At 37.9% G+C, this 25735-nt stretch overlaps 1 protein-coding gene across 1 annotated transcript in view; it reads left to right on the top strand.

The window, feature by feature from the left end:
• The window catches only part of Adamtsl1 (ADAMTS-like 1), a 385192-nt gene that overhangs the window by 200034 nt on the left and 159423 nt on the right, over positions 1-25735 (top strand). Inside the window, exons 11-14 of the mRNA XM_013020837.1 lie at positions 67-271; positions 1854-2001; positions 6006-6090; positions 21738-22039. Coding sequence (XP_012876291.1) covers positions 67-271; positions 1854-2001; positions 6006-6090; positions 21738-22039 — 740 coding nt within the window. The remainder of the gene's footprint in view (positions 1-66; positions 272-1853; positions 2002-6005; positions 6091-21737; positions 22040-25735) is intronic.

The following is a 25735-nucleotide window of genomic DNA, read 5'->3' on the forward strand; positions in this document are numbered from 1 at the left end:
TGACAGCTCACTGAGGAGGTGTGGTGATGTGCATGTCTGCCCTGATGACTCCCCTTGCTTCTGTAGGTGGGAGGCCACCCCATGGACCGCGTGCTCCTCCTCCTGTGGGGGGGGCATCCAGAGCCGGGCAGTTTCCTGTGTGGAGGAGGACATCCAGGGGCATGTCACGTCAGTGGAAGAGTGGAAATGCATGTACACCCCTAAGATGCCCATCGTGCAGCCCTGCAACATTTTTGACTGCCCTAAATGGCTGGCACAGGAGTGGTCTCCGGTAACTGTGCCCTCTTTCTTTGTTCATTAGGAGAGTAAGTCCACTCTTCCCTCTCTCCATCATGGCCCCACCGCATACCCTGTGTGGCTCCATGTTTCTCCTCTTAGGGTTATTAGAAGCCTACCAGCTTAGCTTTTGGAGATGGAATGCCTCCAATCCAGTGTGACAAAAACTAAATGCCTTTCTTCAAGTTACTTTTACAAAAAAACCCTTAGTGTTCCCCTCTATGGGCAAAGCAAATGCTTTTTAAGAGTAATTGAAGCTAAGCCTGGCACTATTGACTAATGCCATGTAATCCTAGCTACTCAGGAGGCTGACATCTGAGGATCATGGTTTGAAGCCAACTAGGCAGAAACATCCATGAGATTTATCTCCAATTAACCCTCAAAAGAGCCAGAATTGGAGGGATGGCTCAAGTGGTAAGGCACTGATCTTGAGTGAAAAGCCAAGCAAGAGCTAATGCTTTGAGCCCTGAGTTCAAGTCCCAGGATGGGCACAGAAGGAAAAAAAGTAGAACTGAAGTTAATCATCCTGAATCGGTAAAAGTTAACTGCTTTGATAATTGAGCTCAGTAGACCACAATTTGACTTTTTTAAAATTTATTATGCTCTGTCTATATTTATAAAAAGTGTGGTTAGATTAAAATTGAACCTATGTGTATGACTCCTTGGGAAGAAAAAAGGACTACATGAAAACATCCCAACAATTAAAAGGAGGATCAAGTAGAATAATGTAAACTAAAAATTATAGACTTTAGGAAACCTACAATAATCCAGCTTTAAATGTCATTCTGGGTTTTCTGATTGTTAATACATAAAAGGAAATGGTAAAGAACATAGAAAGTTGAAGAAGTAAACCATTGTGTCCTTACCCACAGAAAAGATGGAAGGTTTTCCACTGAGTCTTGTGGCTTTGTAGCAGACAAGAGCTATGATGTTTTCGTGAGTCTAGAAGTCCTACAGAAAGGTGCTGATGACTATTAGGGGTACTAGGTCTACCTCTGCCCATTAAACTCATTCATGTGAACATTATTTTCCCATTTTAGTACAGCCAATTGAATTGGCCTTGCTGCAAGATAAATTGATTATAACAGCAGTTTAAAATATCTTAATATTAGGCACCAAGCATGGCTTGGTGGCAAAGTGCCTACATAGTAACTACAAGGCGCTAAGTTCAAAACCCACCAAAAGGATACATCAGCATTTAAAAATCTCTTAGTATTCATGTGGGGATATTTTTGGACATTGGGGTCATTAGCAATGTAATAGAAACAGTGTAGGTAATTGAACTTGCACATTCTACAAATCTTTTCGGCATTTGATTTAGACTTTGCATGCAAAGGGTACTTCAGGGTAGCAGACTGATTCATACAAACCTCAGTTGAAAGTGGTTTATTTTCAGCCACCTTCACCTCCAACAGTCAAACAGAACTTAGATCCCATGTCTTGTAAGATGTGATATAAATCTTCTCAGAGTCCTTGTGCCCAAAAATGCCCTTATTTTAAAACCCTGGAGCAATAAGGGAAGACAAGGAAGCAAGGCTTTGTCTATGAGTCTCCTCTCTCTTGTCCTCTCTTCCCAGTGCACAGTGACATGTGGACAGGGCCTCAGGTACCGTGTGGTCCTCTGCATTGACCATCGAGGATTGCACACGGGAGGCTGCAGTGCAAAGACAAAGCCCCACATCAAAGAGGAATGCATCATACCTACCCCCTGCTACAAGCCTAAAGGTAATAAACTAGACAGGTGCTCTTTTCCTGTCTGTTTATTATTATGTGTATTTGGATGCAGTTTTAGATCCTTTGGGATATTTTTTAAGTATCCAAGTATTCTTAGTCATGGCTCTTCATAAGTTAAATTCTACTAAGAACATTTTCAGACATTCCAAATATGATTGCAAATTTTTATTAAGCATTGTGTATAGGAATCTGTGTATAAAATTATCTCTCAATGAGAATAAAGTACCAGTAGCTCATACCTGTAATCCTAACTACTTAGGAGGCTGAGATCTGAGGACTGTGGTTCAAAGCTTTGCCAGATAGGAAAGGCCATGAGACTCTTCTCTCCAGTTAACCACCAAAAAGAGCTGGAAGTGGAGCTGTAGTGCAAGTGCTAGAGTGACAGTATTGACCCAAAAGCTCGGGGACAGGGCCCAGGCCCCGGTTCAAACCCCAGAAATGGCACAAAAACAAAAAAAGTTATCTCCCCAGTCATGAAGTTGCTTGAAGACTATGATGGAAAATATCATACATGTCTTCTTAAAAGGGAATAGATTTTCAATGCTCAATAGGCAATGTACTCATTACCTTGCTCATATAACTGTAACCCCTCTGTACAGCATTTTAGAATAAAAAGTACCAAAAATAGATATGTAATTTACTATATTCTCTCTGTTAAAAACAAAGGCATTTGCTGGGCATTGGTGGCTCATGCCTGAAATCTGAGGATCATGGCTTGAAGACAGCTAGAGAAGACAAATCTAGGAGACTTTTTTTTTTTTTTGGTCCGGTCGTGGGGCCTGACCTCTGGGCCTGAGCACTGTCCCTCAGCTCTTCAGCTCAAGGCTAGTGCCCTACCACTTGAGCCACAGCGCCACCTCCGGCTTTTTCTTTTTGCTTATGTGGTGCTGAGGAATCGAACCCAGGACCTCAGGCATGCAAGGCAAGCGCTTTACCACTGAGCCAACTTCCCAGCCCCTCTAGGAGACTCTTATCTCCAACTAACCAGCAAATATCCAGGTATAGCTCAAGTGGTAGGGTGGTAGCCTTAAGCTAAAAAGCTAAAAGAGAGTGTCCTGTTTCTGATTTTAAGCCACATTACCTACCTGCCTACACACAGACATACACACACACACACACACACACACACACACACCAACAAAAGGGAATGCATACAAGCATCACAAGTGTCTACTTTGCTAAGCTTGACATATACTATAGAGTCTCATAGTTCAAGCTGATGAAAGAGAAAACATTAAAACATTAATGTGAAAATGAATTCCAGAGCATAAAAATGTACAAATATCTGAATTTAGTAGATACATAAAATAATTTGTACTAAAAAAGAAATATTAGAAAATTTCTACTTAGTGAGCAAGATGTATTAACATTATACCCTATTTCCCAGATTAGTATAATAATCATTTCTGTGCCACAATTTTTTTGCCAGTTCTGGGACTTGAACTCAGGGCCTGGGCACTGTCCCTGAGCTTCTTTTGCTCAAGGCTAGCATTCTACCACTTGAGCCACAGTGCCACTTCTGGCTTTTTCTGTGTATATGATACTAAGGAATGGAACCCAGGGCTTCATGCATGCTAGGCAAACACTCTACCACTAAGCACATTCCCATACCAGTGCCACTATTTTTAATAGTCTGAGTGGATAGAATAGGAAAATCTGTCCACAAACCATCCAGATATAAGGTATTCTTTATCATATGACTCCTTTAAATTTAATGTTAACTAAATTCTAATATTAACTAAAATTTATTTCTTTAAACCATTAAATTTCTCTAAAAAATCAGCCACAATCTAACTCTTCATTATGCTTTCTGTGTGAAACTTTATGAATCTAAAATCAAAAAATCCATACTAGAAATCCCAATTACTTTTTTTTAATTTTTATTTTTTATTGTGAAAATACTGTACAAAGGGGTTACAATTACATGGGCAAGATAATGAGTACATTTCTTATCAAGCATTGTAGCTTCCTCCTTTGTTTCCCCTTCCCATCCCTTCCCATCCCCCCCCCCCCGCCACCGAATCCTCCTCTCCCCCCCCCACCAAAGTTGTAAAATTCGTTTTTTGACATAATGACTTTTACATCTCATTGTTGCAATGGGTCAACCTGTAACCCTATTTAAACAATTTGTTTTTTTCCTTCCCCTCCACAAATTATACCAACATCAAATACAGTGAAAGCAGGGGTTATACCGTGGGGGAGGGACATACATTTGTTAGGAAATGGAAAGACTTGGAAAAAATTATATTAAGTGAAGTAAGCCAGACCAAAGACACATAGGTCCCATGGTTTCCCTTATTTGCAATAACTAGTATATGTCTGAGCCAAGCAGAAAAGAAATAAGTTGATATTAGGGAAATGAACCTTAAGATCTGTATTCAAATGTTTTTTTCTTTCATGCAATTGTTTCCAACATATTTATAAGATTGTTTCTTTGTTGCTTTGTATGTCCCAATTACTTTTAATAAGTACATTTCTCTCTCCTCTTCCATTTTCTCATCTGTACACTGTAGAAAATAATCATATCTGCCCCACAGGTCATGGGAAGGTTAAATGAGATATAATGCAAGTATGACAGCCTGATGTATGGCATATATATATATATATATATATATATACATACATACACATATGTTTATTAAGTTCTCTCCAAATGTCCCCTGTCACTGTGGCCTGTCATTAACGTTCTCAAATATTAGACAAAGTAGCCACAAGAACATCTCACAGGATTCACTTCACATCAGCTATGAAGCATTGCATGTCTCCCATTTGTGTCCAATGGAAGACATGTTACTGAGACACAGAGAGCTCATGTATGCTGTCAGAGGAAGCTTCTTTGATGAGGTCAATTAACTGGGGTGAATAGGGGTGTTGCAAAATGATGGATGCACAAGGTATGGTGCTGCCGTGGTTCAAATGTCAGCAAATCCATTTGCCTTTTGGCAGTTTTATGTTTCTCATTTTATTTTCTGAATAGAAACAATGGCTGCAATATAGCAGACAAGTAGGACACTCCTACCTAAAAATAGTCCACTATTTATTAGCTCTATCTTTACTAAGCCACTTCAGAGAACAAAAAGCAGCTGTGATTAACTATCAAAAATAAAATCTGAATTTTTCACAACTCATTAGTGAGCCTGCCTTTCTAAACATTATTAAAATACCATATAATTCTATGGTATATACGTGTGTGGACATATTTCTTTCATTTTTGCAATCATATGTTATAAAATGGTGATAGAGATTCACTGGCTCATACTCTAAAGGCAAATGTGCCCATAAATGACCTTAATAAATATGTCAGAAATGGAAACATTGGCAGTTACTTCTATAAGAGCATTATAACCTCTCTATTTCTTTTTCTCCTCTACATTTTTACTCAGGAAGTAGTTAGGAAACTTGTTCTGACCTGTTCGGTCAAAGTTGAATGAATAGATGTAACAACTCAAATTATGGATTAATTGCACATTATAATTGTCCGTAAGACTTGGGTGCTATTGAATAGATTAGAAATTCACAGTGACATTTTGCGAATTTCAGAGCATTGGTTTATATTTGAAAATATGGCATAGATTATACTTAGACAAAAGGAACAAAATTATAAAAGAATTACAATATAATTTATTGCACTTTGTGTTTATTTTAAAAGATGTGAAAGATGCTTTGATGATCTTTATATGCATTTGGAGCTCAGGCTTCTACAGTTACAACTTTTTCTAATAAAAAAGACCCTTCCTTGTGCTATTCAATAAAAGGGAAGTGTATGCACAATATTAATTAAGAGGCAACCTTTATAAAATCTGATTCTGTTTTTTCCTGATATGCCCATCATTAAAACCCACCATTTGTCTAAACACTATTATTTGCAGTTGCCAATATAGTAACTTCTAGCTATCAGGCCAAACTAAGAACTGGTGAGGAGGAAGAGATGTTTCCCTCAAATCTCAAATTAGTTCTAACCTCTTCTTTTTATGTGCATGCAACTTCATTCTCAGAGAAACTTCCTGTTGAGGCCAAGCTGCCATGGTACAAGCAAGCTCAAGAGCTAGAAGAAGGAGCAGCTGTGTCGGAAGAGCCCTCGTAAGTTCTGAAAGCACATCTGGTTCTTCTTTTGAACGTGGTTGGTTCCACAGCTCTGGCTTTCATGGGTTCTGAACTTCATGTAACCATCTTCCCCAAGGGAACTGAACCCTCTTGGCTCTCCAATTAGAAGTGTATCCATTTCAAAATGTTGGTGAAAACTTTGATTGCACTTAAATGTGATTTCAAATTTTCTCAGATTATGCTGTTTGAATCAACTTTGTCTGTAGGGAAAAATAGATGGAGTGCTAGTCCTCTTCTCCAAATTCTCATCTCCTGTTTTCTCTTGGCAAAGGGCCAATGGTGAAAAAACCCAGGCTATCTCTGATGATATGAAATAGATTTGATGTGAACATCTGGGCTGCTTTTCATATTCCTTATCTTCCAGTGCTGAAGTATAGCTACTCATTAAGTTAAGGGCAAGCAGAAGAGATATAGGGGAAAGAAGAGTTTAGTAGCTGTATTTTCCCTTTCTTGCTACAATCAGTACCAGAGGGAGACCCAGAACTTTGATTACCTGCTTTTGGTAATCTGCCTCTACCACTGAGTTTCTTCAAAGCCATGAAATCTATAGGGCCATTAGATGATTTGCTACATGCCTCAGAAGAGGAATCAAGGGAGAGAGAGAAAAGTACTGTAATTGATTGATGACTGGTACATCCTGATTCTACTAGAAAATACTGATAGCGATATTGCCACATTATTTTTATAGATAAGAGAATGCATTTTACTGACAAATTTCATCTAGCCAAAGCAAATTCTCCTGTTAAAGATTTTTAAAAACTGGGCACTGTTAGCTCATGCCTGCAATCCTAGCTACTCAAGAGTCTGAGATCTGAGGATCGCAGTTAGAAGCCAGTCGAGGCAGGAAAGTCTTGAGACTCTTATCTCCAATTAACCATCAGAAAAACAGAAGTGGAGCTGTGGGTCAAGTTGTAGAGTGTGAGTCATGAACACAAAGGAGTCCAGGGACAGCACCCAGTCTCAGAGTTGGAACCTCAGAACTGGCCAAAAAAAGGTTGTTAGAGTAAGTATCAGACTCTCTGTTAGCTACGGGTACATAAATATCATATCATCCACACTCTTGGAGTTCATTGTATAGGGTATAAGATAGGAAATTTAAGCTACAGATTCAATCTTACTAGAGATATAAACAAACACCGTCACTGATGTGTTCAAATGCAACTTAGAATTTTCTTAGATTCGTTCTGGTTCAGTCTAAATCTGATATGGTTTTCCTGAACACAGATTGCACTTCTGAATCTCACTCAAAATAATAACTGTTTCAACAAAAAAATCCAGAAGTTAAAAAACTCAAATGTGCAATCACCAAAGGCCATTTATAGATAAACTGTTTCCATAGAAAAAATGATGCAGATATTAAGTGACACCATTTTTACTTAAAAGGACAACTAAATATAACACAGACTGTTTTCTATACTGTGAAATGTCTACAACAGCATTTTCAATGTTGAGAAAAAGCAACTAACCTGGCAGACCTTTGGAGGAAAGATAGTTATTAAAAACCACAATGCACCCTTTAAATGAGCATATGAGGCTTAAAATGCTTTCCTCTTCCTCCTGCCAGGAGTTGGTTTGACAGGAGGAAGTAAGCAGTTCATTTTAGGGGATATTAGGCAAATTAATCCACAGAGGTTTTACTTAAGCCTTGAAAAATGCCAAGTAATTACAGCTGGTTATTTTTTATATAATATTCTCTAGTGAAACCCTAATATGCATTTTTACTTAATCTATATATTATTTTGCTTAAACTATCTTTTGTCCTTGTACAGTGTCCTTTGCCATTGGATCTAAAGCCTACCCTATGTGTACTATTGCATTCTTTCTAGTGTTAAATAAGAACAGAGTTGAAAATAAACCAAATCATCTTGCATTTCTAACTAACAACCTTCCCATTAGATACCTCTTCAATGAAAGCTGTAAGTAGAGTTTAATGAGTCCATTGAAGCACCCCATAAAACATCATCATTCACACCCTCGAATGTGTTTCCCAGCATCAGTCTAAGAGCTTCATGCTTAACCTTAATAAAATCCCCAGGAAGTGGTGCTGTGGCTCAAGTGGTAGAGTACTAGCCTTGAGCTGAAGAGTTGAGGGACAGCATCCAGGCCCAGAGTTCAGGCCCCACGACCAACCAAAACTTAAAATAAAATCCCCAAAGTAACTAAACACAAGTTCTGCCATTGAAACAATAGCCACATTTTAGACTATTAAAATTTACTCTTAGTGTAACAGAATTGCCATCTTGGCATGATTAATCTGAGCTGAAGTAAATTGTAATTGCAATACTAGTTCAGTGTAAAGGAAATGTATACAATTGTGCTCGGAACAACAATTACTTTTCTACCAAAAAGAAATAAATGACAGCTGCAGAGTCATGTAATGAAAGATATGTGGTTTCCACATTTTAATACGTTTTATACATGGTTATTGCACTGGGCCCCAGAAAAGACCCTAAGTGTCACATTCTTAATTGATTTTGAATTTTAAAAAACATAACTTTGCATGGCCTTAATTCTTTCCTTTTAAACCACATTAGACCCGTTTCCAAATGTATGTAGCAACCTATAATTACTCTCCAAAGTATAATGAAAAAATGATATACTGTCAGCACGTCCACCCACCAAACAGACTCACGTTGCTTAAATTAAATGGTAATGTTTAGAAGCTGTGGTTGTCACAGTGAAGCAGAAACAGTGGCCCAGAACTATTATCTCTTGTGCTGACTCCAGCTAACATTGTTCTACAGCAAGGCAGCAAATATCCTGTATTTCCCCATATGGAAAATGAAAATATTATCAACAGCCTGTCTCATTAAATAATAAGAGAACAATCACTATGTTTAAGGCCTTAACATATGGAGATGCCCTTATTGAGTGTTAGAGTAACCCCAACAAATATGAAAAAAATTGGTGAGCACTCTGACAAAAAATTTGTTGGAAAGAAACCTCTCTGTGACATGTTTAGAAGAAAACTGTGATAAAAGACTAAAAATTGGATTGCCAAGAAATAACTAACATTTTATAAAACACAAGAATGAAGTGACATTGCAATTCCACTAAACACCAAGTAGAATATGCAAACACTGCTAGCAGCCTGTAGAATCACCGAGATCACTATACAGAGTGGATCTGATCATGCAATATACTTATAGATTTGGCATGTAAAGCTGCAGCTTCAGTTCAGAAATACTTAAAGATCTCATGGTTTTGTTCCTCAGCAACAGATGGTCTGTTTGTGATGTGTCTGATGCATGTGGTAAAAAGGTAGGGATATGGGGTGAATGTAAAAAGGGATGTTGGGATGAATGTATTACCTTGGTATGCAGAAATGAATTCCTAACCCCCGTGTGGGAGGCAGACCCTCTGAGCTGATTTTCCCCTGGTGACTACAGTTTGTCTTTACTCAAACACATGTTTTTATTGGGGTTTTCTGACAAGCAGCAGAAGGATCTTTAAGCAAGATATTTTCTAGCGCTCCCTTTGTGCAGGACAATGCACAAACTAAGATCCAAACCCCAAACTAAGACTAAGCAGATGGAAGCTCATCAGGCACAGCCTTGTAAATAAATCCAGCATAGTAAACTTGCTTCAGAGGTTGTCTCTGAGAAATTAGTAGGAATCCTTGCTACCAATTAGACACAGACTTCTGTAATTAAGATTCTGGGAAACTGCATTTTTCTGACAGCTTTTAGCACTAGAAAGGGGAAATGGAAAAAAATGCTCATGGAATTATCTTCTGTTATAATCCAAACTATGGTGTTTGTTTGTTGTTGTGTTTTAATTGGCCTCCAGATAATGAGAATGTTGACTTGATCAGTTGTGTACCATGTTGGAAAATATATGGGAATAGCTTTTAAACTCTTAAAAATTCAAAACTATGCTGTCATAGTCTAATTACATATGTTAATTAGGCATTAGCTTAACAAATGACTGATGATTAGTTTTCCATCTCTTGTGTTAATACCTTTCTTTGAGTCTTGATTGATACATACACTAGCACTTAGAGGCAAGTCCACCTTCGGACCCCTCTAAGAGCTTAATTTCTTTAGGAAAGAAAATGATACAATGGTAATATGTAGGGTATTTAAAGAAATATTTTTAAGTAGGGAGTCATTCAACTGGTCTTTAGAAGTCTGATCTGACATGGCTTAGGAAGGAACCTTTATTTCCTTAGCTTTTGGAGATGAGAGTATTAACAGACTACCTGATACCACATAGGGTAATTTGCTAAGGGAGCCAGGCTTAAAGGAACTGAGTGCCTCAGTTGCTCTACCTTTCCAGATTTCCTGGTGTCTAAAGCAAAATATTCCAAGTAGAGACAGTACAGACAATTGTGAACTCAATATAGCTAGATTCTTCATGAAACTTTTCAGCTGGGAATCATTCTTCAGTGATTCAGAATAAGCAATAGGATATGGTGGATCCTTCAGGTACTGTATGGCCAATCCAGCTATTTCTAACCAGCCCGTCCCTATCACATAGCTAGTATTCACCAGTAGAAAGCCTTAATGATGTCCTCTTCTCATAGGCCTTAATGATGTTGTCTTCTCATAGGTAAGATTGTGTAGTTCTTTATTTTGATAAGATTCTGAGTTATTAGTCAACAGTTTTACATGGTTGGGATGGCATTTGGGTACTTCGATGTAATATTCAGGCCTTAAGTATATTGCCATAAATAACTTTTGTTGTGATGCATGAAGAAGAAAGAGGAGAGAAAACCCAGAAGGAAAACAAACAGGCCAAAGGCTGCAGTAATATCTGGATGCCAGATGGCATCAGGTTAGCAAAGGGTCTGATTCAGTAAGAAGCAAAGGGAAATTCTTGCCATGCATGTGTGAATAGACCCCACAAGGATTTAGACACAGGAAGAAGGGCCAATGAGAGTCACCATGATGATCGTGTAGTATTAAATGTCTCGTTTATCTTGTTGAAATAGCATTTACATCTATTTAAACACATGTTTCCATTAGTTCATATCTATACCTTGCAAGTGGTTGGAAAACGTGAATGGCTCAAGAATAAATTATGACATGCATTCTTATATTTCACCCAAAGACTATGTAATGGATCAAAATCAGTAAAGGATCCAAATAGTGTTGTTGTTTCTATTCTTAATACAAGTTACCTGAGTTACATTCTCCTTATGAATATCAGGCCACAGAAAAATCATAAAGAAGTGCTTATATATGCATAGAAATAGAGATTTCTTCCTTTTTTTTAACAATGTGGCATTATTAAGTCTAAAGTATCAAAGTGATTTTATATTTATGTTTAATGGATTATTTATTTTTACAGTATTCATTTCTTTACTGAATTTTATCTATTTTTCCATTTATTACTTAGCATTTTATTAACTATGATTTATATAATTACAACAAGTATATCTAGTATCCACCTGTTTGGAAATAAAATGAGTGACCTAGTAAGTCAATATATGTCTCTAGTTGTGGGTGCATAATTGCTCTATCATACGATCAGTGAAAAAAGAACTAAGCAGTGACTAGTGGGCCTTGGTCAATGCATTGTGTCTATGGCTTGCAGAAAAATAGAGATTGTCAGTCAAATAAGCAAGTTGACTCAGCAGAAGTCAGATTAAGAGAGCATCTGCCACATTAAATCTGTCACTGCTCATTTTCAAAAATATTTTTGTTTTTAATCAATGTATAATTGACAACTAGGTATGTATTTGTGATGCCGGTTTCTAAAGAATATGAGTTTACTAAATTCCTGAGTTCTTTACTACCATATGTGAAACTTGCATCTGCTCAGAGCTACTGTATCAGAATAGTGAAGTCAATATGTGGTGATGTGCAAATATATTAAATAAATGAAAGAAGAGTGCCTCATATACACCAAAATGTCTTGTGGTCGATGTTGATGTGAACTGATGTTTGGCAGCATGTTAAAAATCTGACTTAGAGCCCCAATGAGTACTTAGGAGAAGTTTACTCAATCCTCATTCACAATGACCAAATACTTTGTATCACTGTTTCTCAGTGATTCCTTTCTATATATTAAAAACATACTGCAAAAACCATAGTTTCTTGAAATTGATTTTTTGCTTTCTCTGTGAGTCGGTAAGTAGTGAGGCTCTGCATTTGTCTGCCCCAACAAAGATACAGCCCTGCTAGGATCAAATCAAAAAGTCATAAATCATCCCTGTAGGCAGAGCAGTTATGCATAGAAGTTCAGACTCCCATGAAAGACTACTGCTGAATCAATGGGAGACACTTCACATGTTACCAGACCCCATAGGTCTCAATTTCCTCATTTGTGAAGGAAGCGTAATAACAGACTCTACATCAGAGTCCTTACAATTTATATATGTAAAGTACCTGGCATGCAGAGGGTGGGGCATAGGTGTTAACTGTTGTTATGATTGGGGCTTTTTTAGCAGTGTTCCTCTCCCCAGAGAATCTTTAAGGGCCTTAAAATGAATAATTAATCACTCATTTTATGTAGAAAAATGAAGCACATGTTGTACCTACCTCATATATCTTCTCTAATGACACGTGAGCATTTGAGTATTTAACTCAAACCTGCATAGTGGTTCTCAGTGATCACCATCTTGCTGCCTCTTCTATATTTCTGCAGCTGTTTGAGGACATATTTAAATTCATCATGCTTTTAATGTAAGCCAGTGTTTATTCTAAGGGACAAAATTTAATTACCTTCACTTGAATAAGAAAGGAATTCTCTTCCTGGGACCAGTACAGGTGACTCATGCCTGTGATCTTAGCTACTTAGGAGGTAGAGTTCAGGAGATTGTAGCCAAAGAGGACAAAAAGTTTGAGAGACCTCATCTCAACCAATAGCTGTGCATAGTAGTGTGCAGCTGTCATCCCAGCTACAAAGGTTCCAAGCCAACTCTGGCCAAAAAGTCATAAGGAATCATCTCAAAACAAAAGGCTTTGTATCATAGCATCTTCCTGTCATCCTAGCTATCATGGGAGGCATAAGTGAAAGGATAAAGGTTCAGACAAATCTGGGCAAAAGGTGAAATCCTAGCCAAAAAATAAGCAGAGCAAAAAGGGCTGGAGACCATAGCTCAAGCAGGAGAGTACCTGCTTAGCGAGACCTGAATTCAAACCTATGAGAGAGAGAGAGAGAGAGAGATCCCCATGTATTCCACAAATTGGAAAAGCAAGTTAGGGAAATTCAGAAACTGCTTAGGTGGAAAAGCAACCCCTCCCACCTCTGAGTTAAATATATTTGATTTGCCTTGCCTGCTCCCAGCATGCACAGAGACAGCCAAATCAATAATAAACTCAGGAGAGCAGACAGAGCCATTTTTATGTAGTCAGTAGAAAAGCCTTTATTACAATCCAAGAAGTTCTAAATCTGTCAGCCCCTCCCGCCATCACCACTGTTGCTCATTCTGTAGCTACTTTGAGAAAGCTAAATCTGAACTGTTACTCAGCTGAGCCCTAGAGAGTGACAAAGACAAATTAATGGGATCCTTGTGTGCCAAAATAAAGTATGGACCCTGTCACCACCAATATATGTTAAGTCCATTAAGGTCATTTTTAATGAACTGAACTTTTCATTGGAAAGCTTTGCCAAACTTGTTGAATTAAGGGAAAGAAACCTTTGCAAAGTTGCAAGATAAACTAATTTCACTCCATTTGAAGAAGAAACGGTTCACGAAAAGTATTCTGAGTTTACAATAATTCAGATTTGTATCAAAGTCAGAGAAAATAATGTGAATTTAAAGCTTCATCCTGGTATGAAGCTGAGAACTACAAATGCACTGATAGTGTTGTCTACTGTAATGGTATCAGCATCCCATAGAGACATGGCTTTTCAAATAAGCAGACAATCTTCAAGGAAAAGCAAACTTTCAATTCAAGCTCTGTCCATATAGGTCAGAAAAACACAGGGAAGGAAAGGTGGTCTGAAAAAAATGTCATGTCCTCATTTTTTATTCGTGAAGAGACTAATTTGGCTTCCTACATAGCAGCTACAGACAGTTAATCACCTATCTTCGTTTCCTCCAAAACAAATTTTGTATATGTTGAGTTTTAAAGAGTAGATAAAAAAATGATAAGAGCTTTCCACAACTCCCTCTTACCCTCAGAATCATTCAAAAATGCAGCAAAGTCTTCCCTGCTCAGTAGCTGGTGATAAGATAAGGTGATTTTTTTTTTTAGCCAGAGAATCATGTATGAACAAGTGAGGTCAGCATCTGTCTAAAAGCCCTTTTATTCTATAAAATAGCAAGTTTCTTGATATTTCATTGAAGTGGGTTATCCATAGAATTTAAACTTGTCTCAAGCAATGATCAGCAAACAAACTATTAGGATGAAATAAGACCAACACACACTGTGGAAGACTGTCAAAGAATTATGGCTGCTTTGTACAGTATCTTTACAATAAAAAATGTAAAAAAAAATTATGGCTGACTAAGCCCATCACAGATACAAAACTTATAAGAAACTCCTATAATGGGAAAAGGATGGGGGTTTTATTTGATTGTTTCCTTGTGCCAATGTCTACAACAAAGAAGTATTCTTTAATTTCTTAGAATTTTTGGGGGCTGTTCGCTTCATCTATCATGGGTCAGTTGTTGGGCCCAAGAATAAGACCAATGTCAAGTGATTGATAAAAGCAGTCCCTAATCAGTTTTGTCACTCATTTGAAGAAGTATGTATTAACAACTTTTGTATGAAGTCCTGTTATCACAAGATTTGGCCTGATAAGGGAGACGATTATTGAATAAAGCTTATAAGACACTGGCAAGTGATATCAGAGAATGGCAAGGCTCTCAGAAGGCTAACAGAATCTCCAGTCTGAGGGGTGGGGAATCTTCTCTAAGAAGGGATTTGTGAGCTGACACCTGATGATAAATAGGAGTTATTCTACACTGAGACACACAGGAAGAGAATCATCCAATGAATGATTCACATATGCACAAATTTGAGTCAAGGGCTATGCACATTGAAGGAAATGAAAAGTGACACAAGTAGCAGTAGCTGGAAGGCAGTGAGTGGAGAGAGACCACTGAGCAATGAAGATGGAATATGGTGTATTATAGCCTTGGGAGACAGTTTGTCTTTTCTTTGGGGCAATTGCAAGCTTTGTATTTTAAGATCCCCTGGCCCAAAAGTGAAGAATGGACTGGTAAAGGGGAATAGAGGAAGAAGACAGGCCTTTGGCTCTTTATATTGTCCAGAAGAGTGACAGTGTTAGCATCCGTGGTTATGGTTTCCATGGCAACCTAACAGGCACCCAGTGAGGGACCCATTAAGGAGCATCCTGCTGGACTTCAAAACCTAATTGCCCTGTAGTCCACATTGTGACCTCAGAAATCTCTGTGCCTTGATGTTACCTTCTAGAAATTGGGATGAAAAGAATCCTATTAAAATACAATTTTCAAAAAGATGAAATCATGACTCTCATACAAATATAGAACAAACACATGTCAAAAGATTTTTAACCTCATGAATTATTCAGGAAGCTAGTTAAAACATTAAAACTAGTGCAAATGAGGATTGGATTTAGAAAAGTTCATACTTTCCAACAGACAAAATAATTTGCATTGACATGAACAGGAAAAAATTTCCATCATTATGGGCAAGAAACATCTGTATCTCCACCAGAACTCTACAAGGAAATGTCTGTCTTTATGCTGTTACATAGTGGTCTAGCCAAAGACAATCCAAGTCTTATATTCCCATGGAGCTAGACCACCTTGAAATAGTACTAGACAATGCCAGAATTTCACTGAAAAGACATTCATTAATCTATTTCATCTATTTCACTTTATATCCAACATTACCCATCTCTAAACAATGAGTAAAACACAAAAAGTAGTAAGTGCTCATATCACTTGTAATTGTTCTACCAATACACAGTGGTATTGGTTTTGATGGAGAGAAGTAAATAATGTTAAGATTTATTTTCAAGCTAGGTGCATATAATCCCAGAACTCAGGAGGCTGAGACAGGAGAATCTTAAGTTTGACCCTACATAGTGAGACCTTGTTCCAATATAAACAAAAAACATTGTTTTCAATAGAGAATTAATAGAATTTGGCAATCAGTTGGGAGTGAGAAATGAGGAAAACTGGGGACTTAAAAATAACCCCTGATTTTTGTTTTAAGCTGAGCAGTCAGTAAAATCATTTCCTATGATGGAGAAAATTGAAAATGAGTACAATGCTGAATTGGGAAATCAAGACCACCATTTTGAATATTTTTGGTTGTATGTGTCTTTGAAATACAAAAGTACAAATAATAGTCCTTATCTCATTAGGTTCCTGTTCAGATTTGACAACTTTGATTTGTACAGCACTTCTAATATTCTCTGGTAGATGATAAGCACTATAGGAATTTGGAGGTGGGGGGAAGGGTGCCAGTCCTGGGGCTTGAACTCAGGGACAGGATAAGGTCCCTTAGCTTTTTCATTCAAGGCTTGTGTTCTACCACTTGAGCTACAGCTTACTTCTGCCTTTTCAGTGGCTAATTGGAGATTAGAGTCTCATGGATTTTCGTGCCTGAATTGGCTTGGAACTGTGATCTTCAGATTTCAGCCTCCCTTGTGGAGCTAGTATTACAGGTGTGTTAGCCTCTGGTGCTTGGTTATGTTCTTTGTTAGATAGATTAGAGAGCAAATTCACATTTTATTTAGTTTGAGGACAGGGAAAAGACCTGTCCTCAAAGGTGGTGACCAGAAGAAAATAAATGGAGTGTTTAGAGTCATGTAATTCAAGAGGACAAAAGTACTTTAAGAAGAAAGCTATGGTCAGTTGTGTTGAAAACCACTGGGAATAAGATAGCCATTGGCTTGCCAGGAATAGCAAGCAATATAAGGCCACTATTCTTAGAAACTGATCATTAACTCTTCCCACTGACTTCTCTCTTACTGTTAAAGAAGGGAAACTTCCTGATGATCAACAGACTCTTCCTGTAATCGTACTCTGATCTCATCTGACCAGATTAGAGAAAGACTAGAGAAATGAAAACTGAAGTTTTCAATGATGTTAGCTCCCAAGCTTTGAAAGAGTTCAGCAATCTCAGTATGTATTGAAGCTTTCAGAGAACTCCTTCCTGTGACATTTCCTTCTGGTATAAAGTCTCTTTGAAAGGAAAATGTGCTCTTTAATGCAGTCAGCTTTTCTTCTCCTGCTTCTAGCACTTTCTGCAAGAAAGCCATTAAAGCATTCTTGCACAGCCAGCTCCTTCTCAAAAGGTCCCAAAATGAAATTCCTCATTAACATGAGAAAATGAAATCTGCTACTTGGAAAATGTCACCTAAATATAGCCTTCCCCAAACTGTCCTATGTGTTTGAAATGGGTTCTTCCCCCTCAAGATCTTATTATTCAGCAGAATCAGACAAAGGCCTTTTTCTTTAGTTTCACTTGTGTCTCTGTCAGAATTAGCCTTTGTTATTTTAGTTGTATTCTCTTCTTCATTTGCTACTGGGGAACCTTACATTACTGACGACTCTCAGAACACAAGCATGATGTGTAAGGATGAAAGGAACCAACCCTGCTGTGAGTTGTGTGTGGAGTTGTGCCCTGGATATTTAATAACGTTTGTTGCAATATGGGTTGCATAACCAGCATGAATTATTTGCAGCTCCAGAGCAATCCTAAACCAACAATGATTAAGAAACATTTTCATAATTCCACATTCAGACCGAGTATCCTTAAGTAAAGATCTTTCATAATAAGTTAGATTCCCATTTATCTGGAATAATTTAGGTACGGTCCTAAGGGAATGTAGCATGTTCTTTGGGGTAGCTGTTGTTCCAAATCTAGTTCCTTTAAATAATCATTTTTAAAGCCTCCTTAGAATGACAGATTTTACATGTAATTTCAAAATTCCTAAAGTGATTCAGCTGAAGAGTTGCTTTCCCTTTGCAATATTCCAAAGTTGTTTTTAAAATTTATTTTGGAGTATTTTTTTTAAAAAATCTCTATTAATTTCATTGGAAGATATTATATAATCCTGGCTTCATATAGATCTTCTGATAACATATGGAAGTGGAAAACAGATGCGGACCAGAGAGGAATCCGGGTCCCTGTCCCATGAGGAATCCCTGTCCTGTCCCTGTCCCCATCCCTGTCCCGTGCATCTTTTCTCACCAGCAGCAAATTTTGTTTTTTGTTTTTTTCCCCAGCTATCCAAAGCCTCTTCGGATGTCTAGATGTCCAACCAAGGATTAAATATCTGCATCTCTCCTAATGATCTTATTCTGTTAGTGTTTCTATGATTACCCAGAATTAGAAGAAACAACTCTGCAAACTTTTTTTTAAAAAAAGTACAAAAAGAAGATTAGGCTTAAAAATGATGAGACAATATTATTTTAATGAATGCATCTGACTCCATGTGGCCACTAATAAACTAAACCACTTAGGGATTTTACAAGTAGATTTGATTATAACTAATTTCTTTTTCATAGAAGAGACTATAGTAGTAACTCTAATTGAAGCATAAGCTTTTTGTTTAATGAACAATTATACTTGAAAACAGAAGACCAGGTCAAAGCATAAATCATTGAGTTGCCAGGGGTGTGTGTGTGTGTGTGTGTGTGTGTGTGTGTGTGTGTGTGTGTGAATTTCCTAGAGATGGAAAAACTAAATGTCAGAGTCATATCATCATTTTTGAATTTTACATTCATCTTTTAAAGAATTCACTTCTCTATTCATCTGTAGTACTACAGCAAAAAAAGAACTTTTAAATTATCCAAAGTAAACTTCCATAATAAGAACTTTTTATATTGTGAAAATACCATACAGAGGGGTTACAATTACATGGGCGAGGTAATGAGTACATTTCTTATCAAGCATTGTTGCCTCCTCCTTTGTTTCTCCTTCCTATCCCTTCCCATCTCCCCCCCGCCCTTTATTGCTATATTTATACACCAAAATGATTAATATAGTGATTTGGGCAAAACAAAAGTGATTCCATTCCACTTTATAGGGCCCACATTAAAAATTCTAGCTCATCAAGTGCTATTAAAAAAAAAGACTTCTAAATATTACATGTAAGCCTCCTAACTTGCTGCCCTTTCCATGACCTTGCTTCCTCCCACTTGTGGCTAGAAGACTCAAAACAGTAAATTTGGAGTTGGGAGATGTAAGGATGTGGAGGAAAGTTTCATAAGAACAAACAGTTATTATTCATTTAGCTATTTTACACTACCAGATATTTTTCTTTTGAAGTATAATCTCCTGCCTTCAACAAGAGAGAATATATCATACAGTGTATGCACTAGAGAAATTAAGATGATGGCCAGCAGACAGCACCACTTAAAACCAAATTGTCTTTAATTGGTGTGAACTTGACGAAGACCTAGGGAGAGTGGCTTGCAGATATGCCAGTGAAGCTGTTTTGCATTTACATTTGATAAGACTCTCATTGGGGAAGCATAAAGCAGATGTTTGGTTTTTTTTTGCTATTAACCCTAATGTCCAGATGGTTAGAACTTCCACACATGCATACACATGTACATATAAGTGCCTTAGCCATCGCTACATTTCACATGAGTTTAGTAGCCTATCATTTCTACTTTGTGAGCTTTGGTTGTATCATATTGGTTCTGGAAAGAGTCCAAATGCAAAGTCATTGGTGGTATAGACATAGAGAACTGAGGGTCAAGCGTGTGCATCATTTCTATTCTGGATTCCATCTGGGATTCGCTTTGGGAGAAAAAAACCAAACCAATCAACTAGGTTATCCTATATCTTACACGTGTGAGAAGTGATGGAGGCCACAAAGGCCTAAACTAAGTTTAGGAATTATCTGTGAATCTGAGCGCGTTTGGCATCTTTACCAAATGGACTATTTTACAGCTGGGGTTGGAAAATGACAACCCACAAACCAAGCCCAGACCTTCCACCACCATTTGGGGGAAGGGGGAGACAAGAGCGGAAGACAGTCTCACTCATTTGATTATATCTTTTACAGAGCTGAGTATATGACAGAGTTGATTGGTTGGAACAGAGACTACATGGCCTGCAAAATCCAAAAGATTTACTATCTAACCTCCTACAAAAAGCTTGCTGACCCTTGTTCTGTTATGGTAGTCATTGAATAGGGCGATTACAGGTAACACTACAATAGTCCTTAATGCTTAGGAAAAATCAATAGGGTGCAGTTCTTTCTGAGATCTGCCCATCTTTTTTATTTGAAAACAAAATTGGCTTCTTCATTATTAAAGAAGTATTATTCATTACACTATGTCAAGTTGATACAATAATCATTTGCTTGTATTTCTGCCTTAGATTTTTTTTAGTGGCTTACTATGCATTTCTCTTTGTCTGCACCTGTTCTCTCTTATTAGATGACTCTTTAAAAGTAGCTGGAGTCCAGCCTCTCTGGGAAGGTCTCTAGCCATGCTTCAGGGTTTCTTTGTGTGATTTGGAAAAGGCTGGCCCTCTCAGACCACTTTTGCTCCACATGAAGCCCAGGCTCAGACCCAGTGAGCATCTTTGCTGTGTTTTCTTTCTACTGTGAAAAGTTAGGTTGATTTGCTGTTAGAATTTCAGTTTCCATGAACCAGAGATGAACCATTTGCACTTGCTAGGATTTAAAACTATAACTTGCTTATCACTTCTTTCCTTTCCTGCCAAAGTCAAGGTCAAGAAGCCAGGTTTGCATGCCTCCTCTGCATGATTCTCTGTGAGAAAGCAATAGGATCGTGGAAAAACTGTAAAAAATTATCCTCAAATTCTTTCTTTCCAAAGTATTATAGTAACTTTTTGAAAACATTAGTGTTTCCCTCTGGGCTTTTTCCCGTAGTTCTTCCTGCAAGGTCATTACAGTTATAGCCATGGTTGATTAATGGGAAGGAAAACTTTTGAATTTGGATGTTTTCCTACATTCTGGAGAAACTCAGAGAAAAAAACAAGTCCTTACTAGGATAGCTTCTTTCAGGGCAGTGGGAAGGGGAGGATGTTGAACAAAGTTGTGTGATTACCGAGCCTCTCATTTACTGTAACACGTCTGTGGGTTTAAATCTGTAGTGTGGTTTGCTCTATGATATAAAAAGACTTTGGAGTTCAGACTAATTCAAAGAATGTGTGAGAGACAGGACTGCACCATTCTTGGAAACTTACAAAAAAGAAAAAGAAGAAAAAAAACTCTTTATCCATATAAATAAATCTTGGGAAGCACATTGAGCAAAAAGGCAAAAAAAATTACAGAATATGAGATCCAGACTTTAAAAAAAAAATCTCCTTTTTATATCTCCCAAGGCTTATTTTGGTATAGTTTTTAGTATCAGTATTAGTCTGCTGTAAGAATAGCTGAATAGCCAGCATCCTGCAAGAGGCACAAGTGCTCGGATTTAGAGGGAGGAGGACCCATCGAATGCTGACTCTGAAGAGCCACCACTGGGTGTGCTGAGCAGAGACTAGGCAGGTGGTCTGAGGCTGGAATGTCTTGGAGCTAGAGTTCACATGACACTCACAACGTGAGCAATCTAATATCAGTGGCCCTGAGCTCATGAACTAAACTGTAGCTCCTTTCTCTCCCGGGACAGGGTGGAAAGGCCCTGAATACATCCTGGGACAGCTCTGGGCCCTGGAGGCAGGTGCCATGCAGCCCATCACCACCCTTAAGGTGGCCACCTGCCGGGGGCTTTTCTTCCTGACCTTTTGTTTGCTTACCGACTGCAGGTTCATCCCAGAGGCTTGGTCCACCTGTTCAGTCACTTGTGGTGTGGGGACCCAGGTGCGAATAGTCAGGTGCCAGGTGCTCCTGTCTTTCTCTCAGTCGGTGGCGGACCTGCCTGTTGATGAGTGTGAAGGACCCAAGCCGGCATCCCAACGTGCTTGTTACGCAGGACCATGCAACGGGGAAATTCCTGAGTTTAATCCAGATGTCACAGACAGGCTCTTGGGTGGCCTGCAGGATCTTGAAGAGCTGTATGACTGGGAGTATGAGGGATTCACCAAGTGCTCTGAGTCCTGTGGAGGAGGTAAGCAGGGGGCCCCTGGGCTCCATGTCCCTTTCTGTCTCTTCTGCATGCATCTATCTCACCTGACTGTTCTGGCTCAAGAAGGCTAAGCTGGGGAAAAGGGGAAGCAGCCATTCCAATTGTCAAGCAAGCATACTGAGTGTTAGACCTGGGGGTTTCTTTTAGCCTGAGTGGCTCTCAGACTGTCAATTGCCGTGAAAACACAGCTGATGCCTTTACTTTCCTTTGTCATTCACTGATGTTTTGCTCTCAACCTGCAAAGTTACTTGTCTCTGTTCTTGCCTCAGGACATGCAGAGTGAACCAAGATGCAGGGTGTGAATCCGATAGCCCCAAGACCAAGTTAGAGTCCCTCCCATGTAGTCAGCTGTTTCTCCAAACAAGAAGAAAGGATGTAAGAAAAGTGATCAGCAGAGTGTATACCTGGAGCTAGAAAATAACTTAATAATTAGTGTCTGATGCAACTGCATTTTTACAATGCAGAAGCCAAAGTATAGAAAACCAGAGAGACTTGTGCACAATCTCACAGCTAGTAAGTGACAGAAGGAACCCAAGCCAAAGCTTCCAAGCTTTCTTGTGTAAATTTTATTTAACTAGTATTAAATTCTCTTGGATATATTCTATGGTGATATAAAAATAATTTCACTAATTTTTTATTTTATATCATTGATGACTAATAGTTGTATATATACATTTATGGAATACAATAGGATACTTGGATATATGGATACAATACGGCAAGATTAAACAATGTTAATTGGCATATCCCTTCAATGATCCTTTGTTTCAGGGGTTATAAACAGGATTGTAGTAGAAAAATCAATTCTTCAAGATGGTAATCTTTCTTACCACTGTGGAAAATATATTTGATTTATATTGCCACTGTCTTCCAATATAGACATGTCCCTCGAAAGATTTGAGAGGTAAAGAAGTTCTAACCTATTCCTTGAAGAGTCATTGGCCAACAGTAACCCCTTTGGGCATGCTGAGCTTCCACATTCCCAGCAGTTTCTTACTTAAGCAGTGAGAAAGAGTAATACAATTGTTTCTCAAAACTGTATTCTAAACCATGACACTTGGGAAACTTTTAGAGAATGTGAGAATAAATGTGTTTCGGCTTTCACATGTAGCTAAAATGGAATGAATAGTCAACCAAGTGCTAGCAAAGAATCCATTTTCTCCAGCAGGTCCTTTAAAAGCATTTAATAGCCTTGTCCTTGACTTTCTTGTTTGTTTCCACATTTTCCAGTTTCAAGCCCTGGAATTGTGAAGTGTTTTAATGGAGACCCTTGGTATTTTAAAAATCTAACTTCTTCCAAATGATTCTTAAAGACTGCTTCCTGGAACAAATCTAATGTAACTGTATTCATATATGCACTTGAGTCACTTTGAAAATGTCTTTTCTTTCATGCGTAATGAGGGAGAAGTGTTAAATAAGCTTTGATTAACTCTCAGCCAAGCAGGAGCCAAGAGTGCAGAGAAAAGTCTTTCTGTAGCTGGTGGTTACAGTTGCTTCTTTTGTTTGTTGTATTTGTTTGGTTTTGTTCTTGCTTAGTTTATTTTTTGAAATAGGTTCATAACTGTCACCCAAGCTGGCCTTGAACTCTTGTTCCTCTTGCCTCAGTCTTCCAAATGTTGAGGTAACACAAATGTACCTCCCTGACCAATTGCTTCTTTTTAAATATAACAAATAATTCCAGATTCAGATGGTTGTATTTTCATTCCCTATTTCCATGATCACGTGATTTGAATGGTCATTATTTCTAGTCAAAAACAAATGTGCTTTGAAAAAAATTACTCCTGGACTCTCAGTTATAGTTCTCAGTTACAAGTCAAGCCTGGAACTTTATGAGCAGGTGGAAAAAATAATTGCAGTAATAAGATATATAAATAACCAGATACCTTTATCTTTAAGAGGCTAACTATTCTACTGACCAGCCAGGAGTTTAACATTGAAAGTCTAGCATATACATGGAATGTATTAGTTTCAAATGTTCTCAGAAGAAACCAATTTAGAAATACAATTTCCAGGATTGAGATACAATTGATCTCTTGTCGTAGGAACTGTCTTTGGGTAGCATAAATTCTGTGCCCTTTATATCTAAAGGAAGGAAAAGATACTAAAGATTTCCTAGGTCTTTATTGTCAACCAACAGTTATTGTATGTTATGTCACTTTGCCAAGGTCATATATTTACACCTAAAATGTTAGAGTTGAAAATTCCAAAGTGGTGAAAATATGCTTGGGTTTTATGGTCCATTTGATGCACAAAGGCATGAACAAATATTTCAATATATGAGACATACATGTTTGCAAGGCATTGTTTGCCAGTAATATTTTATTGTATTACCAACTTTGATCTTTCACCAAAATATAACCCACAAGATTATATATATACATATATATATTACTCATACCAACAAAAAACATGCAGAATTAACAAATAGCTTTTAAACCAATTTGCAGTTGTAGAAATAACCAAGCTGATTTTATTGTTTCTATAATCTCCAGAGATGAAATCAAATAGACCACAAAAGTAACCTTTCACCTAGCAAAGGTAGCAAGCAGAAGGAACTAGTTAGTAAGTTAGTTTGTAGCTGGGGTTGTGTTTCTTCGAACTGTCATCAAATATCATATAACAAATATGCCATTCTGGAGATATAAACACAGAAAATCCCATTTTCTGGAAGATAGAAAGTGAGGCTAACCTGTTCAGATCTGTGTCCTGTGTCTTCTTACCTCCTGATTTTCCATATGTAAGTTTATAGGTATTGTCAAGGAAACCAGTTTTGAACCTTAGCAGCTTTAGGATGTTGAACTCCTAGATCCTAAAACCCACATGAAAGTCTAGCTTTAAAAAATCTTGAAACTGACTTTAGCAAAAATGAAGAATGAAATCTGTGCCTATTTTTCCTTTTTCCTTATGAGTCCTTTCTCCCTTTACTTTTTCTCAAAAAAAGGACAACCTAAAATCATAGCACACTATACTTAAGCACAGACTCTATGCTGGTTTACCTTGTCAGTTTTAGGGCATTGTAGCCCTTATACAAAGGACACCAGCTTGATGCTAACATCCATCTTCATTCCTTGCTAATCTCTTCACCAGTATTATGATAAGGTCAGAGCCATAGTCCTACCAGTTATTCCTATGGTTCCCTACTCCAGGCAGCCATGCTTTCTAGTGCCTCTTCCTCTAGGTATTCCACTCTACATCCCTTGAACCTCAATTGCTTGCTGCTTGAGCACTCTGCTTCTTAGGGATCACATGCCATTACACAGGGGGTTGGCCAAAGATCTGGTCCCAGGTACTCTGTTTTAAGTTTTCCCTACCATAGAAGGCCTCATCTAAGAATGCCAAGGTAACTAGTCCGCTGACAGCAGAGACAGCACACGGCTGCAGAGAAAAGTAAAGGGAGAAAGGACTCAAAAGGAAGAAGGAACAATAGGTACAGATTTCATTCTTCTGTTGTTTATAATGCCCTAGATTAGAATTTCATAACTCTGCAATGATTCTTAATCTTTGCACTTAACTGCTCCATAAGTGATTTTGAACTTTGGCTATAATTAATGTCCTGCAGTAATATAAATTCTAAAAAAAGAGATTGCTAATAACTTTTTAGAAACTTAGTCCTTACTACCCCACCTTTACAGTCTTAGAAGAGCTTAAAACCTATTTTAAAAATAATTTACCAAGTTG

Source organism: Dipodomys ordii, unplaced genomic scaffold (assembly GCF_000151885.1).
Source record: "Dipodomys ordii isolate 6190 unplaced genomic scaffold, Dord_2.0 Scaffold53, whole genome shotgun sequence".
NCBI classification, from domain to species: Eukaryota; Metazoa; Chordata; class Mammalia; order Rodentia; family Heteromyidae; genus Dipodomys; species Dipodomys ordii.